At 46.1% G+C, this 20,028-nt stretch overlaps 1 protein-coding gene across 1 annotated transcript in view; it reads right to left on the bottom strand.

Moving 5' to 3' along the window:
• The window catches only part of LOC120026051 (dynamin-1), a 79,370-nt gene extending 59,353 nt beyond the window's left edge, over window positions 1-20,017 (bottom strand). Inside the window, exon 1 of the mRNA XM_038970835.1 lies at window positions 19,857-20,017. Within this exon, the coding sequence (XP_038826763.1) occupies window positions 19,857-20,017 (161 nt within the window). The remainder of the gene's footprint in view (window positions 1-19,856) is intronic.
• Between the last annotated feature and the right edge of the window lie 11 nt (window positions 20,018-20,028).

The raw sequence follows: 20,028 nt of genomic DNA, 5'->3' as shown, positions 1-20,028 counted from the left end.
TCTGCAATACTAATGTGTGAAGAATGTCTTCTGAGAGCCTTTGAATCTTTTAAAGATGTAAGCTAACACGGAATTTGTCCTAGAGGACAGAAATAGACTACAGAAAACCCCAATGAAGAAATGTTTCATCTCTCTTACCACTCCATGCAATGGAGAAGGAATGGCGAATGAATCATTTTGTGTGGAATATCCGTCCGAAGATGTGTCATTCTTAACATTTTTCACACACTCTTTGTCTATGATATTGGTGAACACCTAGCAGAATGTAAAGTGCTGTTCTCTGCTTGCTGAAGCACCACTCTCACATGATAAGGGTGGGCTCTCAGGGTATTGGCTTTAGCTTGCGTGTGGAAACAGTAAGACCGTTCGTTTGCCCTTGTTGAACAAAGCCCTACAATTATAGTGTGAATTCTCCAGTGATTTCTCCCTTAGAGCAGGCAGAGCTGACAAACGCCAGGGGCTGACTGGCACGGCACTGACTACATTCATTCCCATCTGACAATGGAGCTGAGGAAAAAAGTGCTCCTCAGCTGTGCTGGAGCTACAGCAGAGCTCTCTCTCTCTCGTCTCTCGCTGTGCCTTCTTTTCTTTGCTCTCTCTCTTTCTCTCCCTCTTAATCATTCTCTCCCTCTCTATCATCTTCTCCTCGAGCATATGCCTTCTGTTTCTCTCTCTTCCTCCACCTTACTGTGCTTTCTCTTTTTCTCTCCATCTCTCTCTCTCTCTCTCCTGGCCCAGTACCTATCAGGCCCTGCCTGTTCAGGCCTCACACAGGTGCTTAAGTGGGCTACTCTCAGAAAGAGCTTTTTGCATCACATCCCAGACAGAGACTGCCAGCTGGAATAGAAAGAGGGTTCTGAAAAGCACCACAGACCATAAGCCAAGAGTCATTTACTGAAACAGCCACTCTATTTAAGTGGGAGACCTGGCAGTGTGGTGCCAGGACAACAACCCCTCTCTCTCAATGTGAGCCAGATAAAGGAGCTGATCGTGAACTATAGGAAAAGGAGGGCCAAACAGGCCCCCATTAACATCGTCAAAACTGAAGTGGAGCGGGTCGAGAGTTTCAAGTTCCTTGGTCCACATCACCAACAAACTATCATGGTCCAAACACATCAAGACAGTTGTGAGGAGGGCACGACGACACCTTTTCCCACTCAGGAGACTGAAAAGATTTGGCATGGGTCCTCAGACCCGATGTATATAACCTCATTATTGTTATGTACATTTCTTGTGTTACTTCTTGATTGATTAGATTTTTTAAATTTTGTTTATTTAGTAAATATTTTATCAACTCTATTTCTTGAACTGCATTGTTGATTAAGGGCTTGTAAGAAAGCATTTCACGGTAAAAACCTGTTGTATTCGGCGCATGTGACAAATACAATTTGATTGGATTTGATTAGTCTTACCCAGACTGCTGCAATGACAGTCTGTTGATTTTCACCTTGAATTTGTCTTGCAGTCCCACTTTCTATGAGCTAATGAATTAGATTGACTAATTCTGGATGATCTGGTGGCTTTACACATCCACACATTTAGGCTAATTTAGCTTACAGTGTTTGTATCCACACAGATGGAATGTTAAGACAGGCAGCCTGAAGTGCCTTTGGCCATCTCTGATCAAAGAGCTCTTGGTTGTTTTGAAGGGAATCCTTTGTCAGTCTTTTAGTGTGCTTTAGATTCAAGAGCTGTATTGTTTCAGAGGTTCGTTACAACAGAGCTCTCAGAGAGTTGTTGACTGTTGGCCTCCATTGACCCGTCTTGTTAAGTTTGGACTCTCCAACATGCAACAGCACAGACAATTGCCCAGAAAGAGGCAGAGAGAAAAAGAGAGATATATGAGTGTCTCTTCATCTGCCTCCAGCTATCTGTGAAACTGGAAATATGCACATAGTATGATACACAATGTGCTCCCGAAGTGGCTGAGTGTGTGTGTGTGTGTGTGTGTGTGTGTGTGTGTGTGTGTGTGTGTGTGTGTGTGTGTGTGTGTGTGTGTGTGTGTGTGTGTGTGTGTGTGTGTGTGTGTGTGTGTGTGTGTGTGTGTGTGTGGGTGTGTGTGTGTGTGTGGGTGTGTGTGGGTGTGTGTGTGTGTGCGTCCGTGCGTGCATCTGTGTGTCTCAGAACATTGTATCTGTGTTTTCTTCTGGATGATTCTGAGAACACTATATTACGTAACAACAGTAGTTCCTCTGGTGGTGGTGTTTCCATGTATACTGCTACATTACCAGCTGACCTCACACTAGTCTTAGCTAATTCACTTACACATTTGGATCAACAACAGGGGTCTAGTAGGGACATGCACTCGGATAGAATCTCATGATGTCCTGTAAGTGTAAGCTGTGAGTGTGTAGGCTGCTACTGACTGTTCACACACACACCTAACCTATGTCATTACAATCATTTAATGATATTATCTATTTCATATCACTACCTGAACAGAGATTAACAGATAAAGCATTGGCAGCACTGTCTAGTCAAAAACAGTTCTATTTCCTACTGTGTAAAATCAATTTCCTGTGTGCTGTCTCTCTCCTGTTGGGGTGTGAGCCTGGCTCTCTCTGCACCTTCCTCTCCTCTAGTAACACCTTGTATGGGACAGATGGCCCAAACTGCAGGTCTCCTCTCCCCCTTCTCCACTCCGCCTTCCCCAAACGCCACCATATGGACTAGCCAGATAGGCGCAGCCGGCACGAACCAACCAGACCCTGTCACACATACCACACCACTAGCCTGGTTGCCAGTCTCTTTAGCTAACATTCCACTCTTTGTACTCCATATCATGTGCCAAAGCACAAAGAAAAGCTAAACAGACTGCCAACCAGGCTACCACACCACTACATCTCCCTCTCTATCCCAAACACCATTCATCAATGCTATGGCTGGAGGGATGACTCAAGGCAAGGCATGGTGCCTGGGGTATCCACCACACACATCATACTGTACATGCTACATACTTGCGCAAGTGAGCAAGAACGGATGGATGCATGTACATATAGTACCCATGCACACAACATCATGTCGCAATGCTGAAAATAATTCACCACATGAAGAGCCTGTCATGTGACTGCAGGGAAAAATCCAGTCGAGGAGTGAGTGAACAATGCGCATGACTCATTCCATCGTCCTATCCCCCACCCCACCCCACCCCAGCCTGCATCTCTCCTCCACCCTCTCCCATCCCCTCCTCTCCTCTCCTCTCCCCAGTCACCTGTGGGCAGCTGTGATGATGGACAGTCCATGACTCATTCCATCGTCCTATCCCACACCCCACCCCACCCCAGCCTGCATCTCTCCTCCACCCTCTCCCATCCCCTCCTCTCCTCTCCCCAGTCACCTGTGGGCAGCTGTGATGATGGACAGTCCATGACTCATTCCATCGTCCTATCCCACACCCCACCCCACCCCAGCCTGCATCTCTCCTCCACCCTCTCCCATCCCCTCCTCTCCTCTCCCCAGTCACCTGTGGGCAGCTGTGATGATGGACAGTCCATGACTCATTCCATCATCCTATCCCACACCCCACCCCACCCCAGCCTGCATCTCTCCTCCACCCTCGACCATCCCCTCCTCTCCTCTCCCCAGTCACCTGTGGGCAGCTGTGATGATGGACAGTCCACCCATCCAACTGGGAGACCCATCCCCTCCCCCTCATTCCTCCCCATCCCCCTTCCACCCCCTCCTCCCCTTTCCCCTGCTGAGAGACAGTGCCTGTCACATACGCCCATTCACGTGGCAACAAACCAGGAGGACACAACCTCTCCAGACAGAGCAACAACACAGACTAAGGAGAGGAAAGAGAGTGAGAGAGACAAGCAGGGGAGATAGAGGGAGGGGGTAGAGAGAGAGAAATGAGAGACAAGCAGCGGAGATAGAGGGAGGGGGTAGAGAGAGAGAAATGAGAGACAAGCAGGGGAGATAGAGGGAGGGGGTAGAGAGAGAAATGAGAGACAAGCAGCAGAGATAGAGGGAGGGGGTAGAGAGAGAGAAATGAGAGACAGGCAGGGGAGATAGAGGGAGGGAGAGATGCAGATGGAGAGAGAAACAGACAGAGGCACATGACAAGACAGTGAAACAAAGAGAGAGAAATAAACAAGGAGAGACACAGAGGGAGTGATAGAGTGAGAGCGAAAGAAATTGAGATAGCAGAATGTCACATAGCTACAGCACTTTACCTTGTCTACCCAGCCTTGTTTGGGCACACCTTACAGTGCAATCACTCTCTGCCATACACTCTCAATTCTCACACATTCGTACACACAAACACGGTCAACAAACCTGTCCAGCACTGGCAACGTGCCAGGCAGCTGCAGCAGAGCATCATTGACTTACACATATTTACTGTGCACACACACACACACACACACACACACACACACACACACACACACACACACACACACACACACACACACACACACACACACACACACACACACACACACACACACACACATTCCAAAGCATGCATGCACATGTGAACATACTATGTCTTGCTTAGCGGAAACCCTGAGAGGACTATGTTATTCTCTGACTTTCAGCTTCTTAGCCAGAGTCTTTGAGAGGAATAGCAAAAGAGCAATGGTGCATTTTCTTCCAATAGCCGTCAGACCATTTCCACTCCATTGGTTTCCCTCTCATTGATTGACATAACAACTTCATAACAACATAACATACATGTATCTAAACTGACCTAGTGTAAACACATATTCAGAGCACATGGTCCCGGTGGGACTTGAACCCACAACTTTAATGTTACAAACACAATGCTCCAACATACTGAGCCAACTGGGTGAAAAACATTAGAATGCCATAGTGCTTTAAATGACCAGGTCTGTGGACCTCGTGCCATTACTGACACTGTATTAGGCATGGTCTAATAATTGCAATCCTCAGTTTTAAATTTACAACAGACTATAAAATGTCATCTAATCCTGATCCACTGTGTGCAGCAATTGCAGTCACGCTATGATGAATAAGATAACTAGGAAAAGCAATTGCATCTCCCAGGCAACAGCCTTAGTGGCTGAGATTCGTTGTTTTTGTCGACTTGTACACCTCCAGAGTACAGTCATTGTAGTGATGAAACGGTTCATTCTTGGCCGATGGTGGGCGCCCAGATTAAAGCAGGAGTGGGAGCCAATGAGAGGGCATGTTGGTGAGCTGCAGTGTAGACTCACAGAATAGAGGTAATCTCTTTGAGCAGTGTCAGTTAGGGCAGCTCATGCAGCTACTCTCTCTCTCTCTCTTTCCTCACACTCTTGCTCTCACCTCATTCCCTAGTTTCTATCCCCCCCATCTTTTTTTTTGCTAATCACACCAGAATTATTTCACAATCAACAAAAAATTATACAACTGCTTCTATCAGCTATCCTAAAAACAATATTGTACACAAAGCATAGCCAACTGTAGAACTAGGCCCACCCTTCATCAACTGTAGAACTAGGCCCACCCTTCATCAACTGTAGAACTAGGCCCACCCTTCATCAACTGTAGAACTAGGCCCACCCTTCATCAACTGTAGAACTAGGCCCACCCTTCATCAACTGTAAAACTAGGCCCATCCTTCATCAACTGTAAAACTGGGCCCACCCTTCATCAACAATAATAGGCAGACATAAATGAGACGATAAATTAAGTGAAAATACAGTGATAAATCTCTCAATGGGATAACATAAAACAATGCTGATCATCAATAAATCACCAAATTAGACTATACTTCCCAGCAGCACCAGCCAGCGTGTAGCCCCTCATCTATGCGTGTCAGTCAGTCAGTAAAGGGATATATTTTTACACTACAGTATCTCTCCACTCTCACAAACTACAATTAGCATTAGAAAAAGAGGGAGCATACTCACTAGGGACCATACTCCAGGCCATACTGTTCTTCTTTTGTTGGGATACAGATAATCCCTAGCATTTTGCATTCTTCATATTATTTCATATCGTTCCACCCTGCAATAATAGTCTCTTGGATTGAACCAGTAGAGTTTTTTTTTTTGCCTCATCAGTAAATGAGAGGAATCCTATGCTGCAAAAGAGACTATCCTAGGTAAGTATTCTAGTCTGATGTGCTAAATGCTGCAAGCACCAGCACTCTAGTAAAGGTGGGTTCTTAAACGGGGTTCTCCAGAGAACAGTGCAACCTACTATGCAGTAAGCACTTCTTTGACCTAGAACAGCTGCATCAGTAGAAATTGGAGAAATCTGAGATCTGAGTAAAAGATATTCACATCAATTAATAATTTATTTGGATATTTGACGATGAGGCATATATCTAGAGCAATATTATCTAAGTGACTATAATAGACAAAAGCTAGAGCTCACTTGCACATTCATGCTGATCTAAACGTACAGTACCTTTAAAGTCTTAGTATTGTTGCAGGGTCTTGAAACCCCCAGGTGACAAAGTGGGCACAGAGATCACAGTGATAGTCTGTCTACAGCAGTACTCCCTGATTGAGTTGCTATTGTGGGTTTGCTGTTGTGTGTCATTCCTCTGAAGAGCTCTCCTAGGTCCTGAAAGCAGCATGTGAGAGGGGCATGTGAGATATTAGGGAAAAATTTAACTAATCATTGAGGTATCAACTGTCGGAGGAATCGCACCATGATGTTTATAACTGGTGTCTGTTCCCACCTGTCCCTTAGGCACATTAGGTCCTCTCAGGGGCCACCGTGATAGGATAACAGTATGTGTGACGTCTCCACTACGAGCTTCCTGGTGAGTGATGATTCCTTTGTTTGTTTGTCTGGTGGCCACAATGCAGCCTGCCTCCTACATTCTCCATAATTAAGTTTTATGGATATTGTTGTCGGTTCACTATGTGGAACAATCACTGTTCTCCAGCCTTGCACCTCCTAATCATACTTTATTGATTCTGCCCAAACGCATCTCTTTGGGGTTTAGTTCTGACAGCAGCTTCCCCTATATTAGAAAGTATTCACTTGATTTGAAGCCTGCCTTGATGCCATCAAACAGTAATATGTGAGTTTTATTTTGTTCGATTGAACACGGGATATGCACAGTTTGTCATCTTACAATCATCTGATTTCAATAGTATTCTTTATACCATGCATTTGGAAAGTATTCAGACCCCTTGACTTTTTCCACATTTTGTTACGTTACAGCCTTATTCTAAAATGGATTAATAAAAATGTTTCTCCTCATCAATCTACACACAATACCCCATAATTACAAAGCAAAAACAGGTTTTCAGAAATTTTTTGCAGATTTTGTAAAAATAAAACACTGAAATATCACATTTACATAAGTATTTAGACCCTTTACTCAGTACATTGTTGAAGCACTTTTGGCAGTGATTACAGCCTCGAGTATAACGCTACAAGCTTGGCAAGCTTGGTTAATCCTATTCTTCTCTGCAGATGATCTCAAGCTTTGTCAGGTTGTATGGGGAGCGTCTCTCAAGAGATGTTCAATCAGGTTCAAGTCCGGGCTCTGGCTGGGCCACTCAAGGACATTCAGAGACTTGTCCAGAAGCCACGCCTGTGTTGTCGGTGTGTGCTTAGGGTCATTGTCCTGATGGAAGGTGAACCTTCGCCCCAGTCTGAGGTTCTGAGCGCTCTGGAGCAGGTTTTCATATGGGATCTCTCTGTACTTTGCTCCGTTCATCTTTCCCTCGATCCTGACTAGTCTCCCAGTCTCTGCCACTGAAAAACATCCCCACAGCATGGTGCTGCCACCACCATACTTCACCGTAGGCATGGTGCCAGTTTTCCTCCAGACGTGATGCTTGGCATTCAGGCCAAAGAGTTCAATCTTGGTTTCATCAAACCAGAGAATCTTGTTTCCCATGGTCTGTCCTTTAGGTGCCTTTTGGCAAACTCCAAGCGGGCTGACATATGCCTTTTACTGAGGAGTGGCTTCTGTCTGGCCACTACCATAAATGCCTGATTGGTGGAGTGCTGCAGAGATGGTTGTCCTTCTGGAAGGTTCTCCCATCTCAACAGAGGAACTCTGGAGCTCTGTCAGAGTGATCATTGGGTTCTTGGTCACCTCCCTGACCAAGGTCCTTCTCCCCCAATTGCTCAGTTTGGCCGGACGGCCATATCTACGAAGAGTCCAAACTTCTTCCATTTAAGAATGATGGAGGCCACTGTGTTCTTGGGGACCTTCAATGCTGAAAAAATTTGTTGGTACACTTCCCCAGATCTGTACCTCGACACGATCGTGTCTCGGAGGTCTAAGGACAATTCCTTCGACCTCATGGCTTGGTTTTTGCTCTGACATACACTGTCAACTGTGGGACCTTATATAGACAGGTGTGTGCCTTTCCAAATCATGTCTAATCAATTGAATTTACCACAGGTGGACTCCAATCAAGTTGTAGAAACATATCAAGGATGATCAATGGAAACAGGATGCACCTGAGCTCAATTTCAAGTCTCATAGCAAAGGGTCTGAATACTTACATAAAGGTATTTCTGTTTTTTATTCTTAATAAAAACCTGTTTTCAGGTTATGGGGTATTGCGTGTAGATTGATGAGTAAAACATTTTTTAAAATCAATTTTAGAATAAGGCTGTAACGTAACACAATGTGGAAAAAGTGTAGGGCTCTGAAAACTTTCCGAATGCACCTTATACCTAGAGTATTACCACCAATGGATAAAATCATATAGGAATCCAGTTATAGTGGTGGTGGTGGTACTCCTCTATAAACTGGTCTGTGATCAGATTTATCCAGATGTCCTGGTCCTAATTATTAAGACTAGAAAAGGAAACCTTGCCCTGGATCAGAGATTTAACTGAGACTTCTACCGAAGTATGGGCCACATGTCCCCCAGCTGTTTGACTTCTGTGTCAGAGTCTGGGAGCTAGTGCAGGGCCCTGCTCTGTGATGCTGGTGGTTCTGTGCTAATTAAACACATAGGAGGAGATGGAGAGGGAGAGAGCGAGAGCGAGAGAAAGGAGGAAGTGCGCATTGATTTAGGGACACCTGTCATCTTCTCCCCTGAAATCAGCCAATGGCTGTGAAAAACCAAGGCTCAGCATGCCAATCAGAGCCCAGAAGGACATGATTGACGGATATGAGGTCCGGCAGCTTCCAGGAAATACACTGGGAGGCCATTTTGTGTCTGACACAAACTGTATTGCATTATAGTGTGTCACGTCTCTACTGCGATGCTGTTCCCTTACGGCAGCACAGGGGTCTGGGGCTAAGGACAGGACAAGGACAAATATCCAAATCCTAATAGTGCCATTTGCCTTTCATATAAGTGACTTTGTGTTATGTGTACTTGTAATTCACAGAGCATCTCACCAAACCAAAGGCTGTCACACCCACCAGAAATATCACTGCTGGGAGGCTGTGCTCGGGGGATAATGATGAGGACTACAGTCATTATGAGTTAACTCATAACCAGACCTGCTATGTGCTATTATTACAAAGATATTGTTTATTTTTCTCTTGTATTGATTTGTGAGTAATGTATACTGAATATTCCACTATGGTGTACAGAGAATTGAACTAGTGCTATGACTGTTTGATGAATAGTCATTTTACATCTCCTGCAAGTCAGCATATCAAGGACATACATTGAGGAATGACAAAATCTAAATGGGAAATGGTCAAATGTGCCTCTACAGTATATCTGAATGCAAGATGAAACTCATAATTGAGATCAGCAAAAATCTATGATTGTTGTCATGGTTGTATAAAGTCAGTGTTACAAGCTGTCATCACTATTTCCATCCTATATCATGTAATTATTGTGACAGCATTATGTACCTCTCATGACAGAGATGTTACTTTCATAATACCCTGTGGCCTTAATCTCTCTCTCACTCCTCTAATCTCTCAGTGTTTCAACAGTTCCCTGTAATGCCAATGATGACACCACGGGGTCAGGGGAGTGAATGGACTGACACAACATTGTCTGATGTTCTCCAAGTTATCAGGAAACCCCAGTGCCAACAGAAGGGTACTCTGTATGTCCACACATCCAGACAGACAGAGAGTGTCTCTGTCTGCATCTACAAAATGAGCCCTGTCCCTGCTACACGCTGATAGTTTCTATTAAAAATCCAAAGGCCAACAGATTACAGCAAGGCCCCAGTAGAGAGAGCATTAAATGATTGTTTCAGTGAGAGTAGGATTGACAGTGGGAGAGACTGTGTCAAAAATCTAATCAAATCAAATTTAATGGTCACATACACATGGTTAGCAGATGTTATTGTGAGTGTAGTGAAATGCTTGTGCTTCTAGTTCCGACAGTGCAGCGATATCTAACAAGTAATCTAACAATTCCACAACAACTACCCAATACACACAACTCTAAGTAAAGGAATAAGAATATATACATAAATATATGGATGAGCAATGACAGAGCGGCATAGGCCAGATGCAATAGATGGTATAAAATACAGTATATACAGTGGGGCAAAAAAGTATTTAGTCAGCCACCAATTGTGCAAGTTCTCCCACTTAAAAAGATGAGAGAGGCCTGGAATTTTCATCATATGTACACTTCAACTATGACAGACAAAATGAGAAAAAAAATTCCAGAAAATCACATTGTAGGATTTTTAATGAATTTATTTGCAAATTATGGTGGAAAATAAGTATTTGGTCAATAACAAAAGTTTATCTCAATACTTTGTTATATACCCTTTATTGGCAATGACAGAGGTCAAACGTTTTCTGTAAGTCTTCACAAGGTTTTCACACACTGTTGCTGGTATTTTGGCCCATTCCTCCATGCAGATCTCCTCTAGAGCAGTGATGTTTTGGGGCTGTTGCTGGGCAACACGGACTTTCAACTCCCTCCAAAGATTTTCTATGGGGTTGAGATCTGGAGACTGGCTAGGCCACTCCAGGACCTTGAAATCCTTCTTACGAAGCCACTCCTTCGTTGCCCGGGCGGTGTGTTTGGGATCATTGTCATGCTGAAAGACCCAGCCACGTTTCATCTTCAATGCCCTTGCTGATGGAAGGAGGTTTTCACTCAAAATCTCACGATACATGGCCCCATTCATTCTGTCCTTTACACGGATCAGTCGTCCTGGTCCCTTTGCAGAAAAACAGCCCCAAAGCATGATGTTTCCACCCCCATGCTTCACAGTAGGTATGGTGTTCTTTGGATGCAACTCAGCATTCTTTGTCCTCCAAACACGACGAGTTGAGTTTTTACCAAAAAGTTCTATTTTGGTTTCATCTGACCATATGACATTCTCCCAATCTTCTTCTGGATCATCCAAATGCTCTCTAGCAAACTTCAGACGGGCCTGGACATGTACTGGCTTAAGCAGGGGGACACGTCTGGCACTGCAGGATTTGAGTCCCTGGCGGTGTAGTGTGTTACTGATGGTAGGCTTTGTTACTTTGGTCCCAGCTCTCTGCAGGTCATTCACTAGGTCCCGCCGTGTGGTTCTGGGATTTTTGCTCACCGTTCTTGTGATCCTTTTGACCCCACGGGGTGACATCTTGCGTGGAGCCCCAGATCGAGGGAGATTATCAGTGGTCTTGTATGTCTTCCATTTCCTAATAATTGCTCCCACAGTTGATTTCTTCAAACCAAGCTGCTTACCTATTGCAGATTCAGTCTTCCCAGCCTGGTGCAGGTCTACAATTTTGTTTATGGTGTCCTTTGACAGCTCTTTGGTCTTGGCCATAGTGGAGTTTGGAGTGTGACTGTTTGAGGTTGTGGACAGGTGTCTTTTATACTGATAACAAGTTCAAACAGGTGCCATTAATACAGGTAACGAGTGGAGGACAGAGGAGCCTCTTAAAGAATAAGTTACAGGTCTGTGAGGGCCAGAAATCTTGCTTGTTTGTAGGTGACCAAATACTTATTTTCCACCATAATTTGCAAATAAATTCATTAAAAATCCTACAATGTGATTTTCTGGATTTTTTTTTCTAATTTTGTCTGTCATAGTTGAAGTGTACCTATGATGAAAATTACAGGCCTCTCTCATCTTTTTAAGTGGGAGAACTTGCACAATTGGTGGCTGACTAAATACTTTTTTGCCCCACTGTACATATATATATGAGAAATGCAAGATATGTAAACATTATTAAAGTAGTATTATTAAAGTGACTAGTGATCCATTTATTAAAGTGTCCAATGATTTCAAGTCTGTATGTAGGCAGCAGCCTCTCTGTGTTAGTGATGGCTGTTTAACAGTCTGATGGCCTTGAGATAGAATCTGTTTTTCAGTCTTTCGGTCCCAGTTTTGATGCACCTGTACTGACCTTGCCTTCTGGATGGTAACAGGGTGAACAGGGAGTGGCTCGGGTGGTTGTTGTCCTTCATTATCTTTTTGGCCTTCTTGTGACATCGGGTGCTGTTTGTGTCCTGAAGAGCAGGTAGTTTGCCCCCAGTGATGCGTTGTGCAGACCGCACCACCCTCTGGAGATCCTTGTGGTTGTGGGCGGTACAGTTGCTGTATCAGGCGGTGATGCAGCCCGACAGGATGCTCTCAATTGTGCATCTGTAAAAGTTCGTGAGGGTTTTAGGTGACAAGCCAAATTTCTTCAACCTTCTGAGGTTGAAGAGGCACTGTTGTGCCTTCTTCACCACACTGTCTGTGTGGGTAGACCATTTCAGTTTGTCCGTGATGTGTACACCAAGGAACTTAAAACGTTCCACCTTCTCCACTGCTGTCCCGTCGATGTGGATGGGGGGTGCTCCCTCTGCTGTTTCCTGAAGTCCACGATTATCTCCTTTGTTTTGTTAACGTTGAGTGAGAGGTTGTTTTGCTGACACCACACTCCGAGGGCCTTCACCTCCTCCCTGTAGGCTGTCTCGTCATTGTTGGTGATCAAGCCTACTACTGTTGTGTCATCTGCAAACTTGATGATTGATTTGGAGGATTGCATGACCATGCAGTCATGGGTGAACAGGGAGTACAGGAGGGGGCTGAGCATGCACCCTTGTGGGTCCCCAGTGTTGAAGATCAGCGAATTAGAGATGTTGTTTCCTACCTTCACCACCTGGGGGCGGCCCGTCAGGAAGTCCAGGACACAATTTCACAGGTCGGGGTTGAGACCCAGGGCCTCTAGCTTAATGATGAGCTTGAGAGTACTATGGTGTTGAATACTGAGCTATAGTCAATGACCAGCATTCTTACATAGGTATTCCTCTTGTCCAGATGTTATAGGGCAGTGTGCAGTGTTATGGCGATTGCATCATCTGTGGACCTATTGGGGCGGTAAGAAAATTGAAGTGGGTCTATTGTGACAGGTAAGGTGGAGCTGATATGATCCTTGACTAGTCTCTCAAAGCACTTCATGATGACAGAAGTGAGTGCCAATGGGCGATAGTCATTTAGTTCAGTTATCTTTGCCTTCTTGGGTACAGGAACAATGGTGGCCATTTTAAAGCATGTGGGGACAGCAGACTGGGATCGGGAGAGATTGAATATGTCCGTAAACACACCAGCCAGCTAGTCTGCACATGCTCTGAGGACGCGGCTAGGGATGCCGTCTGCGCCGGCAGCCTTGCAAGTTTAAATGCCTTACTCACGTTGGCCACGGAGAAGGAGAGCCCACAGTCCTTGGTAGCGGGCCACCTCGTGGCACTGTACAGTATTATCCTCAAAGCGGGGAAAGAAGGTGTTTAGTTTGTCTGAAAGCAAGAAATCGGTGTCCGCGACGTGGCTGGTTTTAATTTTGTAGTCCGTGATTGTCTGTAGACCCTGCCACATACGTCTTGTGTCTGAGCCGTTGAATTGCGACTCCACTTTGTCTCTATACTGACATTTCGGTTGTTGGTTTGCCTTGCGGGGGGAATAACTACACAATAGAAAACAGCAGGGAGGGGGTGTGGCAGTAGCCTGTGATCAAGAAGACCCAGGTGACGTCAGTGCAGCTGGTCAGGAAGAGCAGACTGACATTACATTATCCCCTACTCCTACTTAATGCCAACAATTTTAGCTACAAATTTCAGGGTTTGCCAGAGAAATGTAACTACAACATTAGTCGCAAAATGTCTCATGTCACTATGCCGACCATGAAAACTAGTCTACGCTACACTAGACTGGCAACTTTCTGCTTAGCTTTCTGCTTACCAGCTTGAACGAAAACACAATGATTGTTTTCCTCCAGTCTGCAACCATATCCCTTCAGCCGGAATGGTGCTAGTTTTATTGGTTCCCAAACAATGTTTTCCAGAGGAGACTTTGAGTCCGTCTGATAAGGTAAGCTAAGCCTGGTAGCTAGAAAAGGCTTGCGACCTGAGGTGTAGTTTTATTTTTTACATGTTAGCACATCGTTAACTTTGGACTTGTTTTGATTACATAAATGCTTCAAAATTCACAAAAAGTGATGTTAGCTGATGGAGATTATCTCACAGAACAAAGCATATAAGATCTCCTAAGCCTGTGTTTACCACAGACCTTATTTTCAGCGTTTTTTCAAAAAAACATTAATTTCCCCATAGGCTTTGGTCAACGAGTCATGGCGGCGCCTCTGTTGGCACCTACAAAAAGATGCCATTACTATTGCTGTATGTAATGATCATAGTTAACGTGACTATCTATAGCGCTATTATTGAAGGAAGTGAGTAAGAACATTTAAGATAATGATTAGATGGTCAGGGTGGTTTGCCCATAATTCCCACCATACTGATGACTGGTGCAAAGGGAGCCTAAACAGGGCTGTTAACAGTGGAGTGGACCTCAATCACGACAACATCTAAGATGCTGACAAGACCATTTTCTCGGTTATTATTCCGACTGACCCATATTTCACATTGCACTGTGTTAACAAACAATGGAAAGCTATTCATGTACTGTTTATCTGTAATGGGTATCAAGCAATCAAAGGTGCCAAGCAACAATCAACATCACTGAATGAGATTAGCTTTGCACCATGTGGCAAAGTTTGCGTTCACATCCCATATTGGTGGTGGATGCAGATTCAATTGCACAGAAATTAATTTCATTCAGCATGTATTGCAGTGTGCAATGATATGTTTAAAGGGATACTGCGAGATTCTGGCAATTAAGCCATTTTTCTACTTACCCTGAGTCCGAGGAACTCATGGATACCATTTTATGTCTCTGCGACTGCATGTAGAAGTTAAAGGTAATTTTGCGAGTGTAACGGCTGTCCTCCTCCTCTTCGGAAGAAGAGGAGGAGTAGGGATTGGACCAAAGCGCAGCGTGATAGTTTGACATAATGATGTTTATTAAAGTAAAGACGAAAACACTTCAACAAACTACAAAATAACAAACGAACGTAGACAGACCTGAACCATGAGAACTTACATATAACACGAAGAACGCACGAACAGGTACAGACTACAACAAACGAACGAACAAACAAACCGAAACAGTCCCGTGTGGTGCAACATACACAGACACGGAAGACAATCACCCACAAACAAACAGTGTGAACAGCCTACCTATATATGGTTCTCAATCAGAGTAAACGTCAAACACCTGTCCCTGATTGAGAACCATATAAGGCTAATTACACCTGACCTAAACATAGAAACACAAAACATAGAATGCCCACCCAAACTCACGCCCTGACCAACTAAACACATACAAAAATAACAGAAAACAGGTCAGGAACGTGACAGAACCCCCCCCTCAAGGTGCGAACTCCGGACGCACCACCAAAAGTCTAGGGGAGGGTCTGGGTGGGCATCTGTCCACGGTGGCGGCTCAGGCTCTGGGCGTGGTCCCCATCCCACCATAATAAATCCCCGCTTTTTTATCCCCCTCTCAATGACCACCCTCCAAATAACCCCACCTAAATTAAGGGGCATCACCGGGATAAGGAGCAGCACCGGGATAAGGGGCAGCTCCGGACTGAGGGACGGCAGCTCCGGACTGAGGGACGGCAGCTCCGGACTGAGGGACGGCAGCTCCGGACTGAGGGACGGCAGCTCCGGACTGAGGGATGGCGGATCCTGGCTGACTGGCTCTGATGGATCCTGGCTGGCTGGCTCTGGCGGATCCTGGCTGGGTGACGGCTCTGGCGGATCCTGGCTGGATGACGGCTCTGGCGGATCCTGGCTGGATGACGGCTCTGGCTGGTCATGGCTGGATGACGGCTCTGGCTGGTCATGGCGGGATGACGGCTCTGGCTGGTCATGGCTGGATGACGGCTCTGGCTGGTCATGGCTGGATGACGGCTCTGGCTGGTCATGGCTGGATGACGGCTCTGGCTGGTCATGGCTGGATGACGGCTCTGGCTGGTCATGGCTGGATGACGGCTCTGGCTGGTCATGGCTCGCTGACGGCTCTGGCTGGTCATGGCTCGCTGACGGCTCTGGCTGGTCATGTCTGACGGAAGGCTCTGGCTGATCCTGTCTGGCGGAAGGCTTTGGCTGCTCCTGTCTGGCGGAAGGCTTTAGCGGCTCCTGTCTGGCGGAAGGCTCTAGCGGCTCCTGTCTGGCGGAAGGCTCTAGCGGCTCCTGTCTGGCGGACGGCTCTGTAGGCTCATGGCAGACGGGCGGCTCTGTAGGCTCATGGCAGACGGGCGGCTTTGCAGGCTCATGGCAGACGGGCGGCTTTGCAGGCTCAGTACCGACGGGCAGTTCATGCGACGCTTGGCAGACGGACAGTTCAGACGGCGTTGGGCAGACGGGCAGTTCAGGCGCCGCTTGGCAGACGGGCAGTTCAGGCGCCGCTTGGCAGACGGCAGACTCTGGCCGGCTGAGACGCACTGTAGGCCTGGTGCGTGGTACCGGAACTGGAGGTACCGGGCTAAGGACACGCACCATCAGGCTAGTGCGGGGAACAACAACAGGGCACACTGGACTCTCAAGGCGTACTATAGGCCTGGTGCGTGGTACCGGCACTGGTGGTACCGGGCTGAGGGCACGCACATCAGGGCGAGTACGGGGAGAAGGAACAGTGCGTACAGGGCTCTGGAGACACACAGGAGGCTTGGTACGTGGTGTAGGCACTGGTGGTACTGGGCTGGAGACACGCACCACAGGGAGAGTGCGTGGAGGAGGAACAGGGCTCTGGAGACGCACTGGAAGCCTGGTGCGTGGTGTAGGCACTGGTGGTACTGGGCTGGAGCGGGGAGGTGGCGCCGGAAATACCGGACCGTGCAGGCGTACTGGCTCCCTTGAGCACTGAGCCTGCCCAACCTTACCTGGTTGTATGCTCCCCGTCGCCCGACCAGTGCGGGGAGGTGGAATAACCCGCACCGGGCTATGTAGGCGAACCGGGGACACCATGCGTAAGGCTGGTGCCATGTAAGCCGGCCCGAGGAGACGCACTGGTGGCCAGATATGTAGAGCCGGCTTCATGGCACTTGGCTCAATGCTCATTCTAGCCCTGCCAGTGCGGGGAGGTGGAATAACCCGCACCGGGCTATGCACACGTACAGGAGACAGCATGCGTTCTACTGCGTAACACAGTGTCTGCCCGTACTCTCGCTCTCCACGGTAAGTACAGGGAGTGGGCGCAGGTCTCCTACCTTACTTCGCCACTCTCCCTTTTAGCCCCCCCCCCAAGAAATTTTGGGGGTTTACTCACAGGCTTCCTACCGCGTCGTCGTGCTGCCTCCATTCGCCGGTATCCCTCCTCGCACTGCGCCAGAGAATCCCAGGCGGGCTCCGGCACTCGCCCTGGGTTGATCGCCCACCTGTCGATCTCCTCCCACGTAGTGTAGCCCAGATCCTTCTCCTGCTTCCGAGCTAGCTCCTCGAAACGCCGCCTCTCTGCTTTCGCTGCCTCCAGCTCAGCTTTGGGGCGGCGATATTCTCCTGGTTGAGCCCAGGGTCCCTTTCCGTCCAATATTTCCTCCCAAGTCCACGAGTCCTGGTTCTTTGGCCGCTGCTGCTGGTTCCTCTCACGCTGCTTGATCCCTGGTAGGTGGGTGATTCTGTAACGGCTGTCCTCCTCCTCTTCGGAAGAAGAGGAGGAGTAGGGATTGGACCAAAGCGCAGCGTGATAGTTTGACATAATGATGTTTATTAAAGTAAAGACGAAAACCGAAAACACTTCAACAAACTACAAAATAACAAACGAACGTAGACAGACCTGAACCATGAGAACTTACATATAACACGAAGAACGCACGAACAGGTACAGACTACAACAAACGAACGAACAAACAAACCGAAACAGTCCCGTGTGGTGCAACATACACAGACACGGAAGACAATCACCCACAAACAAACAGTGTGAACAGCCTACCTATATATGGTTCTCAATCAGAGTAAACGTCAAACACCTGTCCCTGATTGAGAACCATATAAGGCTAATTACACCTGACCTAAACATAGAAACACAAAACATAGAATGCCCACCCAAACTCACGCCCTGACCAACTAAACACATACAAAAATAACAGAAAACAGGTCAGGAACGTGACAGCGAGCCAATTCTTACTACCGCTAGCGCAATGACTGGATGTCTATAGGTATGCTAGCGTATGCTAACTTCCTTTGTGCTGCACGCAGAGACATAAAAATGGTTTCCAGAATCTTGCAGTATACCTTTAATGTATCTCCAAATGAGTTAATGTACATTTGGTTGTGATATGACCTGGAATGACCAAGGAAATGGCCAAGGGACGTGATGCCCCAATCCATATAATAAATCTCAGGGTAGTTGCTGTATTATGTCCCTGCCTTGGTAGGAGATAATAATCCTGCAGCAACATGAAATATATTATGTGGATTATAATTCATGGGGATTTTTTGTAGGTGTTGACACATTTTTCGTTAGGGAAAATGTAGTCTGACATTTTAAAGTGGAAATGACTAACTTTAGAAGCCTTTTTAAACCTTGAATACACTACAGGTTTGCATTTCCTATGTGCAGGAAAATTCTCAGCAACAAAATAGTGATCAAATTAAGATCCTTCATCTGTATCATTGCCTGGTGCTGAGCGGGTGCAGCAGCCTAGCTAAGCACTAACAGATGGATGGGGAGCTGAAGACGAAGGGCTCAGAGCGACTCTCTCTCCCCTCTCTATGTATTTTCGCAAGGTCATACTGCAGAGTATAGCGGGGTTGTGTCCCTGGAGATATGCGGTTTATCCATCATCAACTCCGTGAGAGGGTCTATGACAGGGACTAGGACATAATTAACTGGCCACAAAAAACATGTTATGTAGTCTATTCATATCTCACACTAGGTGTGTATCAGATACACATAATATATATTTTTTGTGGTCTGAGTGTTTGGTTAATGAACGACAACATTTAAAACCTGTCTGAAAAACAACCACACATGAAGCTTTCTTGTTGGAATTGTGTGTTTACAAGGCCCTACATATGGGGCCGTGGCCTCCAACGTGCTATGCGCCCTGAGGGCAAGGTGGAAAAACTGAGAATGGAGGGAAATGCGCACCCCATTCGACCCCCATTAAACCGGTACATTTATGATGTCTGTAAGAACTGGTAACCTCCAATATACAATAGGCTATTTGTAATATCAAAGGAAACGCAAAATAGTGAGGGATTATTTTATATGTAATGTAGATTTGCACTTTGACAAACATTGAAAACAGTACCATATAGGAAATAAAGAATTCGCCAAGAATTATTGCAATTAATATTGTTTATAAATATATACAATGATTTTAGAATAGGGAGCACCAACAAGAAAATCAAAACGTCCATTTTGGTTTGGTATTCTACCAGTGCATACTGCAGCAATTAGCCTGTGGACTACAGGGAAGGTTTTATGTAACCAAATAATATGTTTAGATTCCCTCATGGCTACTCTCGAAGAGGGACTGGTGATTCTAAGACAACAATTGCAGCAAATCATCTTTATTTAAAACATTCTATATCATTTTAAAGTTATCCAATGAATCTCATGGCTGGAGGCAAGTCAATGGAACGGGAGGATGGGGATGGGTAGGTGTGCAAGAACTATTGCAGCCTAGGAGACTCCAAAAACACAAAACCACTTACTTCCCAACGAAGTTCTCCAACACCGAGCTTTTCCCTGCACTCTGCCCGCCAACCACAGCAATTTGAGGCAGGTCCAACTGAGAATTTTGACCGATGGCCGAAAAAGCATCTTGCATTTTATTCACCAGAGGAATAAGGTCTTCCATCCCCCGGTTCCCCATGATTGCAAGGG

Source organism: Salvelinus namaycush, chromosome 31, assembly GCF_016432855.1.
Source record: "Salvelinus namaycush isolate Seneca chromosome 31, SaNama_1.0, whole genome shotgun sequence".
Classification (NCBI taxonomy): Eukaryota; Metazoa; Chordata; class Actinopteri; order Salmoniformes; family Salmonidae; genus Salvelinus; species Salvelinus namaycush.
The sequence above is the reverse complement of the archived record's forward strand: the minus strand, read 5'-3'. Positions and strand labels throughout refer to the sequence as shown.